Source organism: Brachionichthys hirsutus, chromosome 16, assembly GCF_040956055.1.
Source record: "Brachionichthys hirsutus isolate HB-005 chromosome 16, CSIRO-AGI_Bhir_v1, whole genome shotgun sequence".
NCBI lineage: Eukaryota > Metazoa > Chordata > Actinopteri > Lophiiformes > Brachionichthyidae > Brachionichthys > Brachionichthys hirsutus.
The window spans coordinates 10,028,212-10,048,865 of NC_090912.1; the positions used below are offsets into that span (position 1 = coordinate 10,028,212).

Genomic DNA, 20,654 nt, shown 5'->3' on the forward strand with positions numbered 1-20,654 from the left:
CAGAACTACCAACACTGCTGCGGTCTCCACCTGCAACACACACACACACACACGGGGACACACACGCAATCACACACATGCATGCAACTGCCAAACTATATGCATAGATTCGGTGCATAGACATGCAACAAACAGATGGATGCATACAGCGACGCACGGTGACACACACGCTCCGAGTGGTTGTGTGACTCTCCCTTGAAATGCACTGAGCAGCATGTGAAAATGCACTGAGCAGCATGTGTTTAAATGGACAGGACAGACACACAGGCTGACCCAGGGACAATCACAGGACTTGCTTCGACCCTCTCTCTCACACACACTCCTTCCTCTCCCTCTCACTCTCTAGATGTTTCCCCTAGATGTTCTTGTTCTCTCTCCTATGAAAACATCGTCATACATCCAGCTGCAAAGACACAGACTGCAGACCGATGCAGATGGCTGCAGTCCTACACATGAGGGCACCGAGCTCAGCTTTGGATGAAGGGATAAACAGGACATTGTGGACTGTTACAAGATGGTCAACGAGTATCTGAATATCTTCAAACATCCTTTTTAGCTCAAAGAAATGGATGAATGGATGAAGTCTGCTCTTTGGACTCTTGAAAATCACTGGCAGACAGAATCCCCCCCCATTTGAAAAGATGTCCGATACTGTTTGACCCCTGTCAGAGTTTATGGAGTAAGGTTTGAGGGTTCAGCGCAGCGCGGCCTAGTTACCTGCCACAGGCTTGCGCAGTACCCAGATCTCTTCGTTGGAGCCTCCATGGGGCCCACTGGATGGGGTGGGAGAGCTGTGAGGACTTGCCTCTGAGCCGCGACAACCTTCAACACAGAACACCACCGTTAGCCGCTAATCGACGGTAAACTGACCTTGGGAGCGAGCATTTCGAGCCTTTTGTGTTTATAAATTACAACCTAACCCAGCAAGAATTGACAGCTGGAAGCAAAATTATTCAGGCTTACTGATTTATCAGCTGTTTGCAATAATGCCATCAAACAAGAACGGTTTGGGATAAGGTGCCCATCTGGTAAATTTAAACTCAATATTTGCTCGCCATTCAGTTTTTTGGGGGCTCATCTTAAGTGGGGTAAATTAAATTAATTGTAAACGCCTCAGCACTAAAAGACAGAAGTGGCCGAGGGGCCAGCAGGAGAGAAGGGGATGGATTAGGGCAGACAAGGGAGGTTTCTTTTTAAAGGATATATAAGATTCCCACACACACACACCACTCCTTCATTCACCCATACAGCACATGGTCACACGCATACAAAGAAAAATACAGCATATATATATATATATATGTATGTATATAGATATATGAAAACATCTATATATGTATCGTACAGAAATAAACCCATAACATGTATATCTGTGTATATACACATATATGCATAATGTACATACACATACATATATAATACATCCATATGTGCTTGATATGTAAGCCTTCGTCACGATGGGGTTGCTGTAGTGCATTTGGAGAGTGTTAAACCATCAAAAACCATTTTAATGAGGGTTTATAAATGGTTTATATGTTAAAGCCATCAGTGCTGAGAAAAACACGCACACTGAAATGCCTTTGTGTTGCAGCTCCTTCTTGTGGCCATTTTGCATCCCAAGTGACCTCAAACAAACTGCAATCAAGTTACAAACCTGCTGCTTTCAACCAGCGTTATCAGCGTTTAGGCAGAATGTATAGACCCCAAGTAGAAATAAGATATGGCATAAATATTATTTGTATTTGTTTGGGTGCTGCTCATGAACTTTTGGACTTACTGTGTGACAGAAAATTTGCCCCAAGAGATGTATCATCCCAGGGGAAACAAAATGTGTTAGTGAAGGCTCCAGTCGACAGAGTAGAGTTCACACATGCTAGTCAGTGAATGTCTTACCTGAAAAACATCCTGGCTCCATTTTATAACCATGTATTACACAACGCTTGACATTTTATAACTTGTATATATTCAGCATGTACTTTTAAAACCTTGTAGGAAAGGATGTTTCAAGAAGACTTCAAGAAAGATTAGCATTAAATGAGATTGAAATTCTAACTGAAATTATTTTTCAAGGGAGAAAGTATTACTTATTAATTTCAAAGCAACACTTTCAACTAAAGTGTCATTACAGCGATATTTTCTTTGCATTAAAAATACGATGACACTTATTTCCATTGCTCCCTTCATCACTACTGCAAACACTGACAAATACACAGTCCGAAAGTGCGATGGTGTTAAAAGGATCAGCAAACACTCAGGAGAGGCCAGAAGAGAGACAGAGTTGTTCACACAGTCTGCTCAGGGGAACGTTGTGTGATGATGATTGTGTGTTTCGGGGACTAGCAGGGTTATCTGAGAGGAAGGGATCTCGTCCAGTGATGTGATAGAGGGAGAGAACCATGAGGGAATAAAAGGGAAAACAATTACAAAGACCAAGGAAGGAAGATGTTTAACTGAAACACAAAACAACTTAGGTGAACGCAGGTCTGAGCTAAGATTGTGTGTGTGCGTGTGGGGGGGGGGGGGGGGGGGGGGTTCGGGGGTTATTGCTATAGCATCACACTGCAGGAACCTGTGCCTCTCATCCATTGATCCAGTGTTAGCATGCCTTTCTGCAGCAGTATCCATAACTGCTTTTGTGGCTCACTGTAGCACCTCGCTGGAGAATAAACAAATCTGCACGAAACATCACGATCAGAATAAATGTTGATTTCACAAAGTTTCATCCATCAGTCTGCAGTGCCATCTTTGTTTACATGGCAGAGACGGTTTCAAAAAGCTTACATACAGGATCAGCTGACTTACAGCGAGTAGACAGCCGAGGACTGCCCGGGCAGATGACAGTAAAGACGGTACTGAGAGCGAGATCAGGACCATCAAACGAACAATGCAACAACAGTACAAGAGGGTAATGACTCCTGAAGAGTCTTATTGTCTTGGTGGTTTCAGTCATTTGTTTGTATTTTTAAGGCTGCATGGAGGTGTGGTAAATTACTTCTGGATGGTTTACGGAAATGAAACACCTGTGGAATAGGTTTTTAGTACAGTAATTCCTTGAGATACGAGTATAATTCACTCCTGGACCGAGCTCGTAACTCGATTTGCTCGTATCTCAATTCAATTTTTCCCATATAAAATAACTGAAAAAAACTTCCGACCGTCTCAAAATACCCAAATCAATGCTAATAACAATGTAAAAAAACATGTTTTTAATTGCTATATACACACACACACACAACCCTCAACGGCTCATCTGCTCTCAGAAATCTTCCTACTGCGCTCCCCCCTCCTCCCCCGAAGGACAATTCTCCAGACTTGCCTGGTCCTTGCTTCTCATTGAAAAAATCCCTGCGCGTTCCCAGTGCAGCGTGTCATTCCTTTCTGTGTGTGTTGTCCTGTGTACCTGATGCTTTCTGCACCTTCTCGAAGAAGAGAGTTGTTGGCAGCACAATTTAATTGCTGCAGCCGATGCTCACTGCCTCACTCATCGTACTTGTTTCGTTGTTGCACTGTACTTGTACTGTGATGACAATGACAATCAAAGCATTCCATTCCACTTCTCTAAATTCTACTCTACCTGCTCCCTGCAGATCACAATGTCATCTCCAAACATCATGTTCCAAGGAGCTTCCGGTCTCACCTCATTTGTTAGTCTATCCATCTTCATGGCAAACAAAGAGGGGCTCAGAGCTGATCCCTGGTGCATCCCACCTCTACACTAAACTCCCCTGTTACTCCTACTGCACACTTCACTGCTGTCGTACATGTCCTGAACTACTCTGACATACTTCTCTGCCACTCCAGACCTACTCATGCAGTACCTGCTGTTGTCGCTGTTGTATTCCAGTCTTCTGGAAGCTTCTCTTGCCCACTCAGGCACTTCATACAGTAATTGTACCTTACATGTTCACTTACATAAACTTAGACATAATAATTCTGCCTTTGGAAGGCTTTGTGTTCTTGATAGCATCCTTTTGTTTGAGGATTGTACATATCGACGATGCACTCCGCTTGTACTGGCGTGCCAAATCAGTTACGCAGACACCACGGTCATCTTTCTCGATAATTTCATGCTTCATCTCCATCCTCCATCACGTGTTCCTTACCAGTGAAGTGTGCTTGGATCCAGCACCAACATTTGGAAGTGTGCTCGCATGCTCCTATCTTAATATTATGCTGGTATCTTCATGCAAAATATTGCTTGCAGGCTGGTTCGTATCTCGGAATGCTCGCATGTTCAGGTATTACTGTACAATGTTTCTGAGAGTCTCACATATTCAAAGTTATGACAGACAAACACATGTATTTTCCTTTTTCCTGTCTAAAAGCTGCCTCTGACTCTCAGTAATGGCGATGAAACAAGAAAACAAACGTCATACAGTATGATCAAACAATTGCATGAAATCACATAAATAATGATTCGTAACAGAAAACTTCATTGGATGCCTTCTTAGAACATTAACATGTTAGAATCTGACAAGACCAATCAGAAATAGTTTATTCCAGCAGAAAGCATCTTTTGAAGCTTTAATAATAATAATATTAATAATAATAATAATGAAAGAGGGGGCGTGTACCTGGGGCAGTGGGTGTGTCTCCCTGTGGAGTTGACACGGGCGACTTGTTATAGCCAAAGGAAGTGAAAAGTGGAAGCAGTGGCTGATGGGAATGTGGTGGAGGAGGAGGCGGTGGAGGCAGGATATGGATCTGATGGAACGTGGTGTCGTTGCCGTTGACTACCGCGTTGGCAGGGGCAACCGTCGCCGGAGGAACCAGCGGTATCTTTTGAAACTGTTGAGTGCAAATGACTGTGCTGGCCAAACCTAGATACGACCCACCGCGACGACACACACGCACACAGCCAGCCAACAGGGAACCACCGCCACGAAACAAACAAACAAACAACAAAACAGAGAATTACAGGCAAGAAAAAGGGGGGGGGGGAGAAAAATTAAAAACAAAGGCTGAGGTTAAAAAATTTAATAGGGAATCAAAGGTTGTGATGGACATGGCAGATGCAGACGGGACAAAGAAAGGGAGAGGACGAACGTCCTTGAAATGAAATATGGGATTCAGAGCGGGGGGGGTGACGGTTTGTGAAAGCTGGTTGGCTCCTGAGTCGAAGGTGGGCTTTTAAACTTTGAAGCATTATTTGTAATTAATTACATCCAATCAGTGTGTTCCGTAGTCTGATGATCTGTGCAACATGTTGGTGGTGAGCAAGCTTTCTTCATCCAAAATCATAAAGTCTGCCGCTGTCATTGGAAAATAAAGAATTTGCTGAAAAGCCAAAAGTCTGTTAGCCACAAAGAAACCCAATAAATCCCAAACGCTTTACAAAAACTACAAGCTAGCCTAAATAGGTAACAGAATTTATGACCTAACAAGAATATGATTTCTATCCTCTGTCAAGTCAATGATTCATCAGATTTTATTTTTTTTTACTTTATAGACTACCTTTTGTGCTTGAGCAAAGCTTTTTAATTCTGGTGGTTGCTACAACTTTAAAGGGGACATATAATGAAAAACATTTCATGTTCATGTTCACTTTTCCCATGTTTCTACACTACTAATAAACAATCCAGTCAATCCCTCATAGTTTGTGTAGTTCTTTAATCAAGTGCAGAAACACTTCTGGAAGTCACAGTCTGAAAACGGGTGACTGCACGCAATGAACTTAGTTTCATTTTTGTTTTCAGAGGCTTTTCTGACAGAGCTGTTTGAGACAGAAAAGAGGGACGCTGTCCTCCAGCATCTGTTTGCTATTTTGAGCAAATACTGTCACAGATATTTTATATAAGTGTCTGGGAACTGCATTCACTTGTGGAAAAAGAGTATAATATGTAATCTTTAAAGTCAATCTAAATAACAGATAGATGCAGGAAAATCATTTTACACAACATTTCTATTTTGATGCCCTTGTTGGGATTTGAAAGGACAAGGATGATTTAGCTTCCCTCTTGAACGATAAAGAAGTAAATCATGGTATGGTACGCACAGAAAGGACTGAATGGACAGAAAATAAATACACCGGTAATTAAAATTTGATGAAACAGTGGGTAAAATTTTAAAACAGCTGTTGTTTTAACTACACTGTGAGTGTAGCTATCTGAGCTAAGTTATTTGCAATGTATCTGTAAGAGCAGATGCCTTAAAGGCATTTTCCTTGACTTGGAGTGGGACACGTAGACGTAAATAGGCTAGACTAGAGAGTCCGTTCACCTGACCAACGAAGAAAGAGATGACCAGAAAATGAGAGAGGAGAATGAGAATTAAGTGATGGCAGGAGATGAGGATAGACAATAAAAGACAGATATCCAGACTAGGACCAAGCAGACATATCTCAACAAAGAGACAGGCAGATGAACAAACAGATCCTACAGACAGACAATAATAGACAGTCAAAAATCTGAGCCTCTATGTCAGCATCATGGCACTATAGGATAAGGAATGGAAGTGAATGTTCTCTGCGGGAGCTAGATGTTCATTAGCTGATATAAAATGTCTATGTAGAAATGAGAGTCACAGGATAACGACATTACTCAGACACCCCTATGTTCAGACAATACAGCTGGTGACCGTGCAACACTCTTTATCAATTCGCATTCTCCGCAAATAGTTTCTGTAGCTAAACCCCGGCCAGACATCGATGAAGATGACTGGTTCTCTGAAGCCTTTAATAAAGCTCAGCCTTCAGAATGGTGGAGAACATTTCCTTCCTTGTGAATCTCCAGCAATACCGTAAGACACATGTGTCAAACTCAAGGCCCGCTACTGTAGCCAGCTACATATGGCGCTCAGGATCAGCACTGGACAGCTCCATATGTAGCTGACTACATATGGAGCTGTCCAGTGCTGATCCTGAAAGTGACGTCTTTTCCATTGACTCGGGGAATGTTCTTTATCTTTCCCACTTTGGTTGGTTTTTTTGGTTTCTGCATGTCCATGACAAGATAAGGTGGTGGCTTTTTGGTTTTGCTTTGATTTTGTATCGATTATCTTTGTTCCTGCGTGATGATTGCATTTGAATGGAACTTTTCCACATTATTAGATGTGTTAATTTATTCCCATCACAAACTTTTGTTCATACTTATGATTTTTCTCATTTACAGTATGGCTTTATCTCTAACAATTATTAAGTTACAACCTTTTAAAAAAGTGATATCAAAACTGAATATTTTATTGTAATTACTGTGGCAGCTAAAGAGTTAAATAAATAAATAAAGTTATTTAACAGCATGTTAAGGAGTAGTTACATTTATTTTACATTAAATGACATTACATTTAGTTACATTTTTTACAGTGTTACGGTTTACATTTGGCCTTTGGAGGGCAAACATAATGCTAACGTGGCCCTTGGTGAAAATGAGTTTGACACTGTAAGAGCCTGTTCTCAATTCTAGCCAGGTGCTGGGACAAGTAGAAAAAAAACAAGAAAAAACATTGTAATGTCTCGTTTTAACGCATCCGTCAAACTTCTGTTTGCAGGAAGCACTTCAAAATAAAAGCGGCATAAAGGAAATTGCAACAATACCAAAAGATACTAAGATAATACAATCAAGTATTAAACATAAAGCACAGAAAATAGTATACCTGTAGCTTTATCTCGAGCAAAACATGCGCGATACATTTTTCTAGTTTATAAAAATTCAAAATACCATACAGGGGTGTCTGAACATAGGGGTGCAAGTAGGTTGCAATGTTCTGTACTGTCTGAACATAGAGGCGACCCCGAGAGTCACATCACCCTTCATATCTATCGCTGGGAGAGAAAAGATTATTGAAATAAATCGGTGCATCTTTCCCTCATTTCCAAGAAAAATAAAGGAGAACCAAAACAGCTTATCAGGCATGTTGATGTATTTATTCTTATTACCACTGAACTCTAACTTGTGTTTCTGATAAGAATTTCTGGGTATGCCATACAATGGTTTGTAGACATTATGGACTACACCTGCAGCCCTGCAGGGATGGCAGGTGGGTGTTTGGTAACACCGTGCTGCAGGCCTTCATTGTGATATATGAAAGAGAAATGAAATGAAATGTCCTGATGTTTGTTTTCTAACCTGTATAATCCGGGGAATGTCTGGGACTAATGAGCTGATAAATGAGAAGTATTCTGCTGCGTTTCTACTCCAAATGTGTAATACAGAGAGAATCGAGTGACACTTTCTCCAGACAATCAACATGAATAGTTACTTCAACACACTCACATGCAGACAAATATGAGTGCACACACACCTGTGCGCTTACTGATGACTTCCACCATGGTAGAAGGGAAATAGCCCACTCGGTCATTTCCTGTTCGGTTGTCGTGGATACAGCCTTTCCAGCGTCCATCAGGGTGCTGCTCCAAAACCTGTTGAGTTTCACAATTGTTTTTACTTTTTTAATGATTTCTGAAATAGTTTAAAACGTTAAATTTTGTGGTGCAGTGCTTTTACAGTAACTTTACATTCTAAACCAGACCTATAGGTTAACATCGAGAACATGTCATGTCAAAGAACATGAACTGAAGTGAGAATCTTCTTCTTAATCTAGAAAATGCTAAAAACTATTTTATCATTTGCAAACAGCAGTGAAGAAGCAATGTTCATTCAGACCCTGCAGGATACTGCAGCACAACATGGGCTCCAGATGACTGTCGGGGCAGCCACAGGCTCCATGAATGCAAATTAACATTTACAAAGACCACAGAACAGTCCTACATGACTGTGTCCAGAATCCAGGGTCTCTTCTGGATCAATAATACGCATCTCTTCCTGGTAACATTTCCAACATTTCCTGAATATTTCACCAAGTTATGTTGCTAAGAGAAAAACAGACAGACAGATGGCTTGGCGGAGGTAGTAGCTAACAGAAGAAAACGTGAAAGCCTGAAACCTCAAAAAGCGCCTCGTCTAAAATCATTAATCGGCTTTGATGTCAGAAGATATCAGTGTGTTCGGTGACGGGTTACCGTGATGACGTCTCCTGCCTTGACGTTGAGGCTGGTGAGGTCGTAGTTGTTGCAGTAATCCTTCAGTGCCCGAACCTGAAGAGCTACAGACGCATCTGAGACAAAACAAAGACACAATCAATAACCCTCTAAATTACAATACACATTATTATAGATTGCGTCTGTGCTATGTGAAATGCAATAGGTCCATTAATGAAGCACCTTTAAAATTGAATCCTATACACTCAATTTTCAAAAGTGAATTGTCACTTGATTGATTGATTGATTTTCAAAGATGCTGAAATATGTCTGTAAAATTCTTCTCCTCCATCCATTCATCCATCCATCCATTATTCTCCTACCCCTCAGCAGTTGTTTGATCTCCCTACTGGCTTGTGTTGCGGTGAACTGGTAGACGATGTCCAGGGCAGTCTGGCTGTAGGTGTTTCTCACGGTGGCATTGATGCCACTCTATAGAGGAGAGAAGAAGAACAGTTTGTATGAGTCTTGATTCGATTTTTTTTCATCTTCCATGTTCATGGAAAACAACTCATGATTTCTCATTCCACCCTCCTCTCGTATTTCAAGTGGGAAAGCAGAACCCTGAAGGGCAACATCACTTTCAGACCTGATGAATCAAATGTAGGTCAAAGAACAGAGATCAATTCAGACCAAAGATGCTTCAAGGCAAAGACTCGCAACCTTTAAGATTCAAGGTTTAAAATGAGAAAATTAGCTTCTCATGCTGGAAGAACACAGTCATTAAAATATATTGCCTCTCTTCTCCTCATAACCCACGTGGGACTTTAATGTGAAGCAAAAATGGGTCATTTGCTTCATCCTTGTATTGCTTAGCAGACAGCACAAGTTTTCATAACTGTCTTGTTGATATTACTTTGAAATGCAATATATTTTTTTACCTTCATTAATAAACAAGCCTTAGAATTATTTGCATACTCCTCAAGCAACACTAGTAGGAGTCATTACACTGGTAGCTTAGCAAAAAAATAAATATTAGAAGGCAAAAAAAACATAATATTTTGATTTGTGAGTCATGGCAAACAGTGGCAGGAAACGGACTGTCGTCAGTGTGCCGTCTTTCACCCAGCTGGATGGCTTGCCTGCAGCCATTTTCATTCAATGCCCAAATATCTCCAAGATCCCATTTCACTAGTGGAAAACTTATTTCCAGTTATTAAAAAGACAGATTACTGTTATTTCACTGAAATTTTCATCATTAATGTACTTAAAACGTAAAGTACTGACTACATCACAAAGGTTTCTGCCAGACCACAGTGATGGACTTTTTATTTTATTTTATACATACCGGTAATTCCAATTTTATCAACTATCCCAATTTTATGTCATATACACAAAGAGAAAATGTCAAACTTGTAAGGATATTTGATCAACCTTTAAATTACTCAAATTAAATTCCGTTTAAAAGAGACTGGCTGAACAGCTAACAGCCATCTGAAACGCCGAGAGACTCTGAGCAAACAATTTATTTTGATTGTTAGGCATTTTATTGATTAAAACATCTTATAAGGTTATTAAATGTGTTTTCTGTATAACTAATTAATTAATTCATCTTGTTGGGGACAATATGATCGTATTCATCTCGCCTTTAGCTGCTTATCCGAATCCGGATCATGGGTTACACTGAAGCCTATCTCAGCTGATGATGGGTAAGAGCTGGGGTGCAGGTGTTGTTCCTCTAATACTGGAGAATCAGAATTGGTGTGCAACTGTCCTTTAAAACGAACACAATTTCAACTCTCCAGTGAAGTTCCGCTTACGTCCAGCAGGAGTCTCACTGCCTCGGTCTTTCCACAGAGGGCCGCTTCGTGCAGGGCAGTGCCGGCTTTGGTCTGTCTGTTGATGTCGATACCTGCCTGGATTAGTAGTCTGGAAGCAGGAGCAGAGGGCAGACAGTAGGAAAGGTCAGTACCAGGAGGATGCTGGAGATGTAGTTTGTAGTGAGAGATGATGAAGGAGAGAATGGAAAGGAGAAACAGTGAGATGAATAACAAAATGGTGAGCAGGGAGGTGAGAAGGCGAGAAAATCAACAGAGGCGTCAGGGAATCACAGGTGTAGATATAGAAGGGTGAAAAGAGAAGAGAGATTGAAAGAGGGATGAAATGAGAAAAACATAAAAGTATTATTCACATGCAAAACCATGCAAGGTAGTGAACCGGAATTAGAAAAGCAAAGTGAAAAAATACATATTGTCCCTGATTTAGAGTATTAATTCCGTTACTGTACTCGAGCCAATCAAATGACCAGAAACAATAGGTGCGTTTACATGGAAAAAAGGTATTTAATCCAATGTGTTCATGGACCCTGAAAATATTGATCCTATTAGGACTTGCATATTCATGCATCACACTTTTGATCGGAATAAATTATTTTGACATACGCAATTTTTACCAAATATACCGGAACTAGTAGAAGAAGAAGCCATAGCGACTTCCGTTATAAACAAAACATGGCTCCGCCCTTTTCTTGATATCACTTTTTCAAAAGGTTGTAACTTAAAAATTGTTAGAGATAAAGCTATACTGTGAAATGAGAAAAATGTATGAACCAAAGTTTGTGATGGGAATAAATTAACACATCTAATAATGTGGAAAAGCTCCATTCAAATGCAATCATCATGCAGGAACAAAGATAATCGATACAAAATCAAAGCAAAACCAAAAAGCCACCACCTTGTCTTGTCATGGACATGCAGAAACCAAAAAAACCAACCGAAGTGGGCAAGATAAAGAACATTCCCCGAGTCAATGCCGCGGAAAAGACGTCACTTTCAGGATCAGCACTGGACAGCTCCATATGTAGCCGACTACATATGGAGCTGTCCAGTGCTGATCTTGAGCACCACATGTAGCCGGCTACATATGGTGCTGATGTTCGCCTGTTTGTTGGATTGTTGTTTTGAGTACCTGATGATGTCTATGTGTCCGTTCTTGGCGGCCAGGTGTAGAGGAGACGTTCCGTTGGGGTCGCTGGTGTCTCCCTTTTTGGGTTCCAGCAAAGCAGCACACATGTTGCTGGACAACAACAACTGAACCACCTGCACACACACACACACGCAGCAAAGAGCATATGAACATTACTATAGGCTGCCTTTGGTTTCTGCTCTTTTTCATTGCACACTAAATCGAAAGGTTCTTACCCCCACTCTGCCAAACTCACAAGCCAAATCCAGAGGGGTCTTCCCTGCATTATCCACAATGCACGGGTTGGACTGGTGCTGCAGCAGCATCTCTGACTGGAAACACATAAAGCATGTGAGGGGGGGTGGGGGGGGGGCATTAGTCTGAAACCAGAATGCAGTAGCTCATGTTTTAACAGGAACCAGAATAAAAGATCACATTTCCCTTGTGCTAACATCTCTGCATTGGGTCCCAATAGAATTTAAAACCTTTCATCTTACTTATAAAGCCCTAACAGCCAGGCCCTGTTATTGTTCATTGTGCCCTACTGCCCCACTAGAATTCAAGAGTATTAAATAAAGCCTATATACTGTATATCCAGTAGCCAATATGTTGTCATGGGCCTAAACTGCTGGCGTCACCTCCAATCTATATCTGTTTATTCACATTCCATCATCTCTATTTCTCCACTCAACGAGTGCCTTGTCCCATCTGCCTTGGGCCGAAGGTACAGGAGTAAAGGAGCCAGTCACGGGTGAAACATCATTTCAGCACTGATGTGACCCATTCTGCAGGAATCCTTCATTACAAACTATGATAGCAGATCACAGATTGCTCTGTTGTGTGAAACGTTCGTTGTTCGTGCACAATCGATCTCTGATCCCTAGAAGAACTGCAACCACTCACCACATCATAGTGACCATGCTGAGCTGCCAGGTGGAGAGGAATCTGCCCTTCATCTGATTGACCATTCACAGATGAACCAGATTTTAGCAGCATCTTCATAGGCTCCGCCTTCCCCTGCCAGGCTGCGTAATGCAGCGGCCGCATACCTGGACACACAAAAACACAACATATTATATATATATATATGACATTATTGAGCAGACAGTATTTATGAGCTGGACTGACACAGCAGAGTTCCCTTTCCCTCTGTATGCATTTTATTTTGCTGCTCCTGTGTATTTGTGTGCTTTTCCTCTTACCTTTGTGGTCTCTGATGTCAACAGCAGCCTGTGACTCCAGCAGCAGAGTGATGAGCTCCAGATTCCCATTGAGTGCTGCATGGTGCAGTGGAGAAAACCTGTACAGGTGCAGACGTCATGTCATAGTCGTCATTCATTTTTATGGCTCCGTCCACGCACCTCTGGAGGTATTAATACCACATGACCACAAACGCAGAGGCCAGCACGACAAATAGATTTAATGGCAGGAGATTATAAACATCTAATGGTGTGGTGGAGGATAAAATAGACGCACAAGAGAAAGGCATATTATGTAACGGATGATTAATGCCTTTGTTGTTGTGTTTGCGTGTCTGTGTGTGACGTTCTTCACAAACATCAGCAGTGTCTCCTGGCAACCCTGCCAGACAGCTTGATGCGGCGTCCCGCTTTAAAGTGATGACCCATGAAACTAAGGCAGCCGGTCAATCGAGTGTTTGTCAAAGTTTTCTTCAGGCCTGTTACGATCGAGGAACCTTGTGAAGAAATAAAACCTGACATCAAATGAGCTCTAATCATTGTTGAAGCATTTTCTTCATTCTAAGATGTATTTTCTATGCAGACAGAAATTCACCTCCTCAGTGCAATGATGATAGCTGCTGTTCCAAGCATATGTAAAATGCATTTTACACATGCAGTGAGATCAATAAATGTCATAAATATATTTAACAATACAGACGAGATGATTAGCTTACTTTTAAACTATACCACAAGTTAAGTGTTGTATAATCTCCTCGATTGTGGTTAATTCAGTCGGGATCGAATGCACACAATATTTTATCCCTGTTAACTGCGAGTCTCTTTAAATGCATATCTGACAGAAAGTTTGATTTAAATAAATAAAATGCATGCTTCATGAAAAAAATAGAGAACAGTGTGTGAGTTACGCCTCAGAAACCAAAAAGACAACAGAAGACACATTCCACGCACGTTTGAGAATACAGTAAAAGAAAAATGGATGGTTAGCATATGAAGAATAGATGTCAGCATCAATGGAGCCTTCAACCCGACAGTGACAGGAGGAGAGCGTCCTTAAAGAGCATGTGTCGACACCTTCCTCTGCATCTTAGCAATAAATCCCTCTTCTTCCTCTTTCTTTCTTCCTTTCCTCATCAGGGTTAAACATTATAAATAAAACATCACTCTGTGTGTGTCGGGGGGGGGGGGGGGGGGGGGGGGATGCCGGGGATGCCCCCGCTTTGCCAAGTAGTAAAATATACTACTACTCCTTCATGGAGCTGCCTGTCTCTTCTCCTCCTCTTCAACTAACTGTGCATCTCCCTCTCACTGCTTCCTTCCAGAGCTCCATCCTTCCTCCTCCTGAATTTCATTTTAGCAGTACAGTAGATCTATTTTGGAATATCCATATTGCAATGCAAAGCTGCAGTCAAGCCCACATCCCTTATTAATTTATTAATTTATTTATTTCTTCTCCTCCACCACCACTCTCTTTCTCCACTTTGCTCCCACTCTGTTTTCTAATTATGTAAACCCACATTTGTTGTTGTTGTTGGTATTTGAAGACGGTGCAACACCAGTGGCTTGACAAAACTGCATTACACACAAACACACGCAGAGAAGATGAGCAATCTCTGTGGTGAAATATTCCAATTAAGATCTTTATTCTTACGGAGCGAGTTGATTAACAGTCTCTGTAAATGAATCCAGAATGAATACGCTTCTGCAGCCTCCTTAGCAATGAGTGCTCATTATAAAATAAAATCAAAACTTGGTTCATGCATTGCATCATAAACTTTATTTACAACTTGTAATGCAAACAAACACACAGCCACATTAGCACCAGCCAATATGGATGACTTAATATTAATATAATATTAATACTTTTCAGTTTCACTTACATCATGATAAAGGATTACTTTTGATCTTTATCGTTACAGAAATCACTTCATTCAGCACAGCTTGAAACCCTCATGAGGCCGCTATGACTCACCGTCGTAGGATTTTCCATTTCCGCCTTGTATCGTTTCGAGTCAACATGTCAGCGACTCTGACTACATGCATGAACAACGTCTTACCAGAAAAAGAATGTCAGAAACTCTCTCGGTGAAAAATACACATCTATCTTCAAAAATATTTCAATATATTTAACTCTCTCTCTGTCACTATAGCAGTAAAGGACAGAACAGTACTTAATACAATACAATACAATACAATACAGTATTGTATTGTATTGTATTCTAGTAAGCAATCCCTCTGGAGTCACGGCCTAGAAAACGGACATGACTCATTTTACTGCAAAGACTCAATAAGTTCTTCATCACTGCATCCACAACTATCAGTTAAGACTCTAACATTTGAAACACAAAGACAAATCAGAATCAACATGGTCATTTTAATCTAACCTCTGGATGAGAATCAGATGGAAGAGTCCTCCATCTTTTAACCAACAGAGTAGGGCAGCTTGCATATGAAGGAGACCAGAGGAGGCGTGGAGAAGATATTAAAAAGAGGAGTGGGGAGGGTGAGGGAGGGAAGTAATAATGGAGATGTTTGAGAGGAAGGCTGGAGGAGTGAAGGAGAGTAATTTACCCATCTGTGTCCTGGAAGTTGACGTTCACTTTCTTTGCAGAACCCAGAAGCTCTGAAAAACAAAGAGAAGACTGATTAACTTCTGCAGCTAATAAAAGATGATAAAAGCTGTTTGGTGTTTTTATGCGACACAAATTCAGTATCAAGCCAAAGAGCCAAAACGGTTCAGCTTCTCATCCGTTCCTTGAGCGCGAACGGCAGGAAGATGAAATGTCATTAATCATAAGAGGAGTTTCCTCGCGTTCAGCCCCCCCCCCCCCCCCCCCCCGCGCAGCGAAATGACCTGTCCCTCATTCTGAACGGACTCAGTCAGAGCAAGCCTGAGGAGACAATCCCCAATCAAACCTACCACAGATACAGCAAAAGTACAGATTTTTTACTTAAGGAGAAACACAGATGTGTAAAAAAAATTACGTGTGAAGTGAAAAACTGTAAACTTTTATAGTGCTTTTGCACATTTTGCAGTGCCCAAAGTGCTTTACAATTTGGCCTCACATTCACACACTCCCACGCCCACTCCCACTCCAGTGGGTGACTGCTGCCACGCTGCCAAGGCCCACTGGGAGCCATCTGGGGTTCAGTGTCCTGCCCAAGGACACTTCGACATGTGGACAGTCAGAGCTGGGATTTGAACCACTGACCTACTGATCGCTACAAAAGGGCTCAGAAATGTACTGAGTGTTCTTGTTCCAAATTATACATTGCATTAATTTAGTACTAAATTAGGAATATTATTTGCGTGACCATCGATGGTAAAGCAAAGAGATTACGGCCCATTTTACCAGAAACTACTGCTGATGTCAGGAAAGCACAACATATTCCAAAATCAAAATAATTTACAAAAATAGTACTCGTTACTCGTTACAAAATAGTAACGAGTTGGTTTAGAAAATGTAAGGAGTAAAAATAAATGCATTCCCACCACTGAAACCTACCAATACAAATACCACAAATACCATTAAAATATTGTGTCACCACAACCGTTAAGCATTTGAATACCATTAACCCTTCGATTCTATTGAATAAACTAAGGACAATTGGTTTTGATAGCACATCAGTTTAACTGGATGAAATCGTACCTTGAGGGACGAGAACAAATGGTGGACATAAACGGAACCTTGTCTTCGTTCCTCCCGGTGAGCTGTGGGGTTCCTCAAGGAAGCATTCTAGGGCCGTTACTGTTCCTCCTATACATTAATGACACGAATGCTGCCTGTAACTGCAAATTGTTCCTGTTCGCTGATGACTCAGCACTCCTGATTTCGGAAGAGGACAAAGTGCAGGTTGAGGAAGCTCTCAGCTCTGAGGTCACCAAATTCCGTACTTGGCTTACCGATAAGAAACTGTCACTCCACCTTGGTAAAACAGAATCTATTATTTTTGGGTAAAGACAGTCTCTGTTGAGTTATGTCGCCGGGATCAACATTTCAGCACTGGACAGCTCCATATGTAGCCAGTTACATTTGGAGCTCAGGATCAGCACTGGACAGCTCCACAGGTAGTCGGCTACATATGGAGCTGTACAGTGCTGATCCTGAAGGTAAACTTCAGCACTGGACAGCTCCATATGTAGCCGCCTACATATGGCACTCAGGATCAGTCATGAAAATTAGTCATTGTAAAATGTGCATCCAAATGCAGGAGCCGTCATTACATTGGCTTGGTTGAGCAGCTTGTGGGTGACGAGGTGAGTGCCAGATTTCTCAGAAGAATCCACGGCAGTAAGAAACCCTCCTTCACATCCCACGGAGTGATGTCCTGAAGAAGCTACCTGGACCTCAAAAGGCTGGAGGAACTGCAAGGAGGGGGCCAGTTTGTCTTCCCCTGCCACTTAAGACCGTTGGAATATTGAGTAGTTCTTTTGATTTCATGGTTAAATTGTTTCAAAACGAATTGGTTGTTTGTTCTCACAAGTTCAAAACTGTTAAACTGCTTCTTAGCACAATATGTGCAGGTTTAAATTTTAAAATCTATATGGTCCATAGGTAGGCCAGAGGAGAACTTTTTTTATGAATGGTCATTATTTTGGGAAGCTTTGTCAGAAATGCATGCGAGAATTTCATTTGATAGAAGACATCCTGAGATAAAAGACTATGTTGTCATCCTGCCTGTATTTTTTCCTTGTGTGCCAGGCAGAGGGATTGTGCTACGGGAATTACGTGCTGTTGATTCCATTTTTTAACCCCTTGCTTTTATGTCCATGGAAAGAATAAGGTGGTTGTACCTTCAAACAAGGGAGTTCTCTTTGTTCTGTCACTACACATAATTTGCATTATTTAAAAGGGCAGAAGGAAAGAAAGATTCATATCCTGTCATTTTGCAGTCTTAACTTCTCCTCTCCTACTGGTCTTCCCTTCCTCTCTCTTCCTCTCTCCCCTCCCTCCTGGCAGGGAGCATGGAAAATGTTGCCTTGGACTCTGGAGTGCTCTCTGAAAGCAGACCTGTTGTCGTGGCCCTGATCGATCTGTCCCTCCTCATCACTCCATCTCTCTCTTTTCATTCTCTCCTTTGTTGCTGTGCCATCCTTCCCTCCAGCTCAGCAGAATGAGAAAGGTGATAGCTCTTCTGTTCTCTGTCAGGCATTGGCTTTGCTCTGTATTCCTCAGAGTCACGCAGCCAGGTTTTGTATCTGGGTCTGTCTGTTGTCCCAGACTGTCACGGCTCTCGCTAAATGTTAACCAGAAGAATCATGGATGTTGTAAAAATCCCCCAAATGTGTTACCACTCTCCACCAAAGACATGGCACTATTTTATAAACACTAAACTTTGGAAGTCTGTTTTTTTTTTTCCTTCATGTTTTGACCTCTGTAATCTTCTCTGTGGAATGTGGGTGTTCAGGACTCGGGGGCCCCCTTGAGCAATTGTTAGCGCCCACCATCATATGCTAAGTTATAATGTTGGAGGAATGGTAGCATTGCAGAAGCAGCGATGCTGCCCCTGGAGTTCAATGTTTCACGATGCTGCATTCCTGTTTTAGTTTACTCTAACCCACACATGGGACCTGCATGTCCTCCAGCAAAGATCAAATCAATAAAAGGATGCATTATTAATCAACTCTAGGAAAATGACTGCAACAAGTTCGTCTTGCTATTTTAACATTGAACCAAAGATGTTTTCTATCCTGTCCATGGACTTAAGAAAAGATGCTTCAAACTGGAGAGGCTGTAACCCTTGTGTTTGAAACTAAGAGTAGATGTAAATATTTCATCACAAGGAAAAAACATCAAGAGACAAGCTTCTGTCAGTTTAACATGCAGTTAGTGGACAAAAGTAAAGAAAGAGTTCTGAAAAGGTTCAGGTTGCTGTTAGATTTTATACATTTGATTCTGCTACTTTCACATGAATGTTTTCCGAATAACTTCTCATGACATACCTTCCTCCTATCAGCATCATCATCATCATCATCATCATCATCAACAAGGGCTGCGTCTTTCTCCATACTTGTGATTGGTTGATCAGAGCTCTGTCCAGGACATCATGAAAAACGAAGCTGCCCTTCTCATTAGTAAATAACCGTCTTTCCATCAGACTGCCATTGTTCTTTCTAGCTTTAGTCCCAAAGTCCGAACCATCCAAAAACCAACATCACGCTGTAAATGAACCAAAGTATGGCTCGGTTTGACCAAGGCTACCTCTGAATGTCGGACCAAAGACCAAAAGGTTTGGTCCAAATCTTGTTCTGGGGAGGTTTCACATCTGTTATGTTGGTCAGAATCAAACCAAAACGCCTTAAACGGCGGTCAGCTAAGTTTAAAAAGCAGTCAGCTATTTAGGAAAGCCCATCTGCTCACGTTATCTCAGTCAGCGCGGGCCTGTTGAGAGCCACGCATCAGTTGTTGTTGTTTTGCCTGCAGCAGGCAGCTGTTCTCCGTGCACACCCTCCAAAGACTCCCCGTACAGCTGTCCAGCACTGAACCGGAGACGAACACGAGCCAGCAACAAGAAGCGGTTTAGCATGCAAAGAGGGAGGCATTACCAGAAGCCAAAGGCCGAGCTCAGACACGCTCTCAATCTCAACACAGAAAGTGATGCAGGGCTCAGTCTGCAGCAAAAAAATGCATGTGTGTGTGTGTGCGTGTGTGTGTGTGTGTCAGCATGGGAGCAGCAGGAGCTGTTTGATCCTTGTTGACCCTCCCTGCTTCCTCCTTCCTCATCAACAGTTCCGAGTTGGAGTTTGCTGATCGGGCAGAACACACGCGCCATCTGCTGCAATATCTGAATCAAACCAACAGACACGGCTGTGAAACGGGATCGGACCAGCTCCTGGCTCCATCCTTATCCGTGTGTATCGTGTTCTAAAACTGTCAGCTCTTCTACCAAACAACAATGGAATACTTGAGTAAATACAAAATGTACGTCTGTAATGATTCATTATTCAATAATTTTGACCACTTCTGGGACGTTTCGCCGTCGTTCAAATGCGTTTTCCATTTGGAGATGGATCCTAAGAAATATCTTTGAAACTCTTCCCAGACTGAAGGATTTCAATCACCTTCTACATCTCTCATCGCGTTGAGACCTACCAGTGAACATCAAGCTTCTGAAAAGGCTCGAGACTGCGGGGCACTGACGATGCCGTCTCCCCGACTGTTATTATTGACATAGGAAGGACACGATCTCTCTCTCATTCTTGTTCCGTGTTCAACTTGACAGATAAAGCCAACAAATCAGCACGCAGCAGCGTTTATTTAATGCAGCCCCAGCTGTCAAAGCAGATATGAACCGACCAATCATAAGCCACTAAAGTGGGTTGGGTACATCAAATGTCCTGAAGCAAAGGAACTCAGTGTCCTGCCAAAGATACGTGAGCCAGGAATGGCCGAGTGATAGTGGGATTGGTGGGAGCTCTGGTGTTAATTCACATCTGTTGCTGTTTCTATCCAAATAACCAAGCTCAGAAGGAAACAGGTCATGCTGCTGAGACCAAAGGCATGGGATGGGCTGCTCAACCTAATAGGGGACATGAGATATCCGGAAATTTGGGGCTTTTTTCCCCACTTTGGAGA

The 20,654-nt window shown here is 41.9% G+C and overlaps 1 protein-coding gene across 1 annotated transcript in view; it reads right to left on the reverse strand.

Moving 5' to 3' along the window:
• Positions 1-20,654, reverse strand: part of caskin1 (CASK interacting protein 1) — a 54,198-nt gene that overhangs the window by 10,817 nt on the left and 22,727 nt on the right. Inside the window, exons 2-13 of the mRNA XM_068749863.1 lie at positions 15,649-15,700; positions 13,081-13,178; positions 12,782-12,927; positions 12,115-12,210; positions 11,882-12,012; positions 10,735-10,843; positions 9,298-9,406; positions 8,957-9,051; positions 8,239-8,356; positions 4,575-4,820; positions 718-822; positions 1-30 (exon numbers count right to left, since the gene is read on the reverse strand). The exon at positions 1-30 is cut by the window's left edge and continues 89 nt beyond it. Coding sequence (XP_068605964.1) covers positions 1-30; positions 718-822; positions 4,575-4,820; positions 8,239-8,356; positions 8,957-9,051; positions 9,298-9,406; positions 10,735-10,843; positions 11,882-12,012; positions 12,115-12,210; positions 12,782-12,927; positions 13,081-13,178; positions 15,649-15,700 — 1,335 coding nt within the window. The remainder of the gene's footprint in view (positions 31-717; positions 823-4,574; positions 4,821-8,238; positions 8,357-8,956; positions 9,052-9,297; positions 9,407-10,734; positions 10,844-11,881; positions 12,013-12,114; positions 12,211-12,781; positions 12,928-13,080; positions 13,179-15,648; positions 15,701-20,654) is intronic.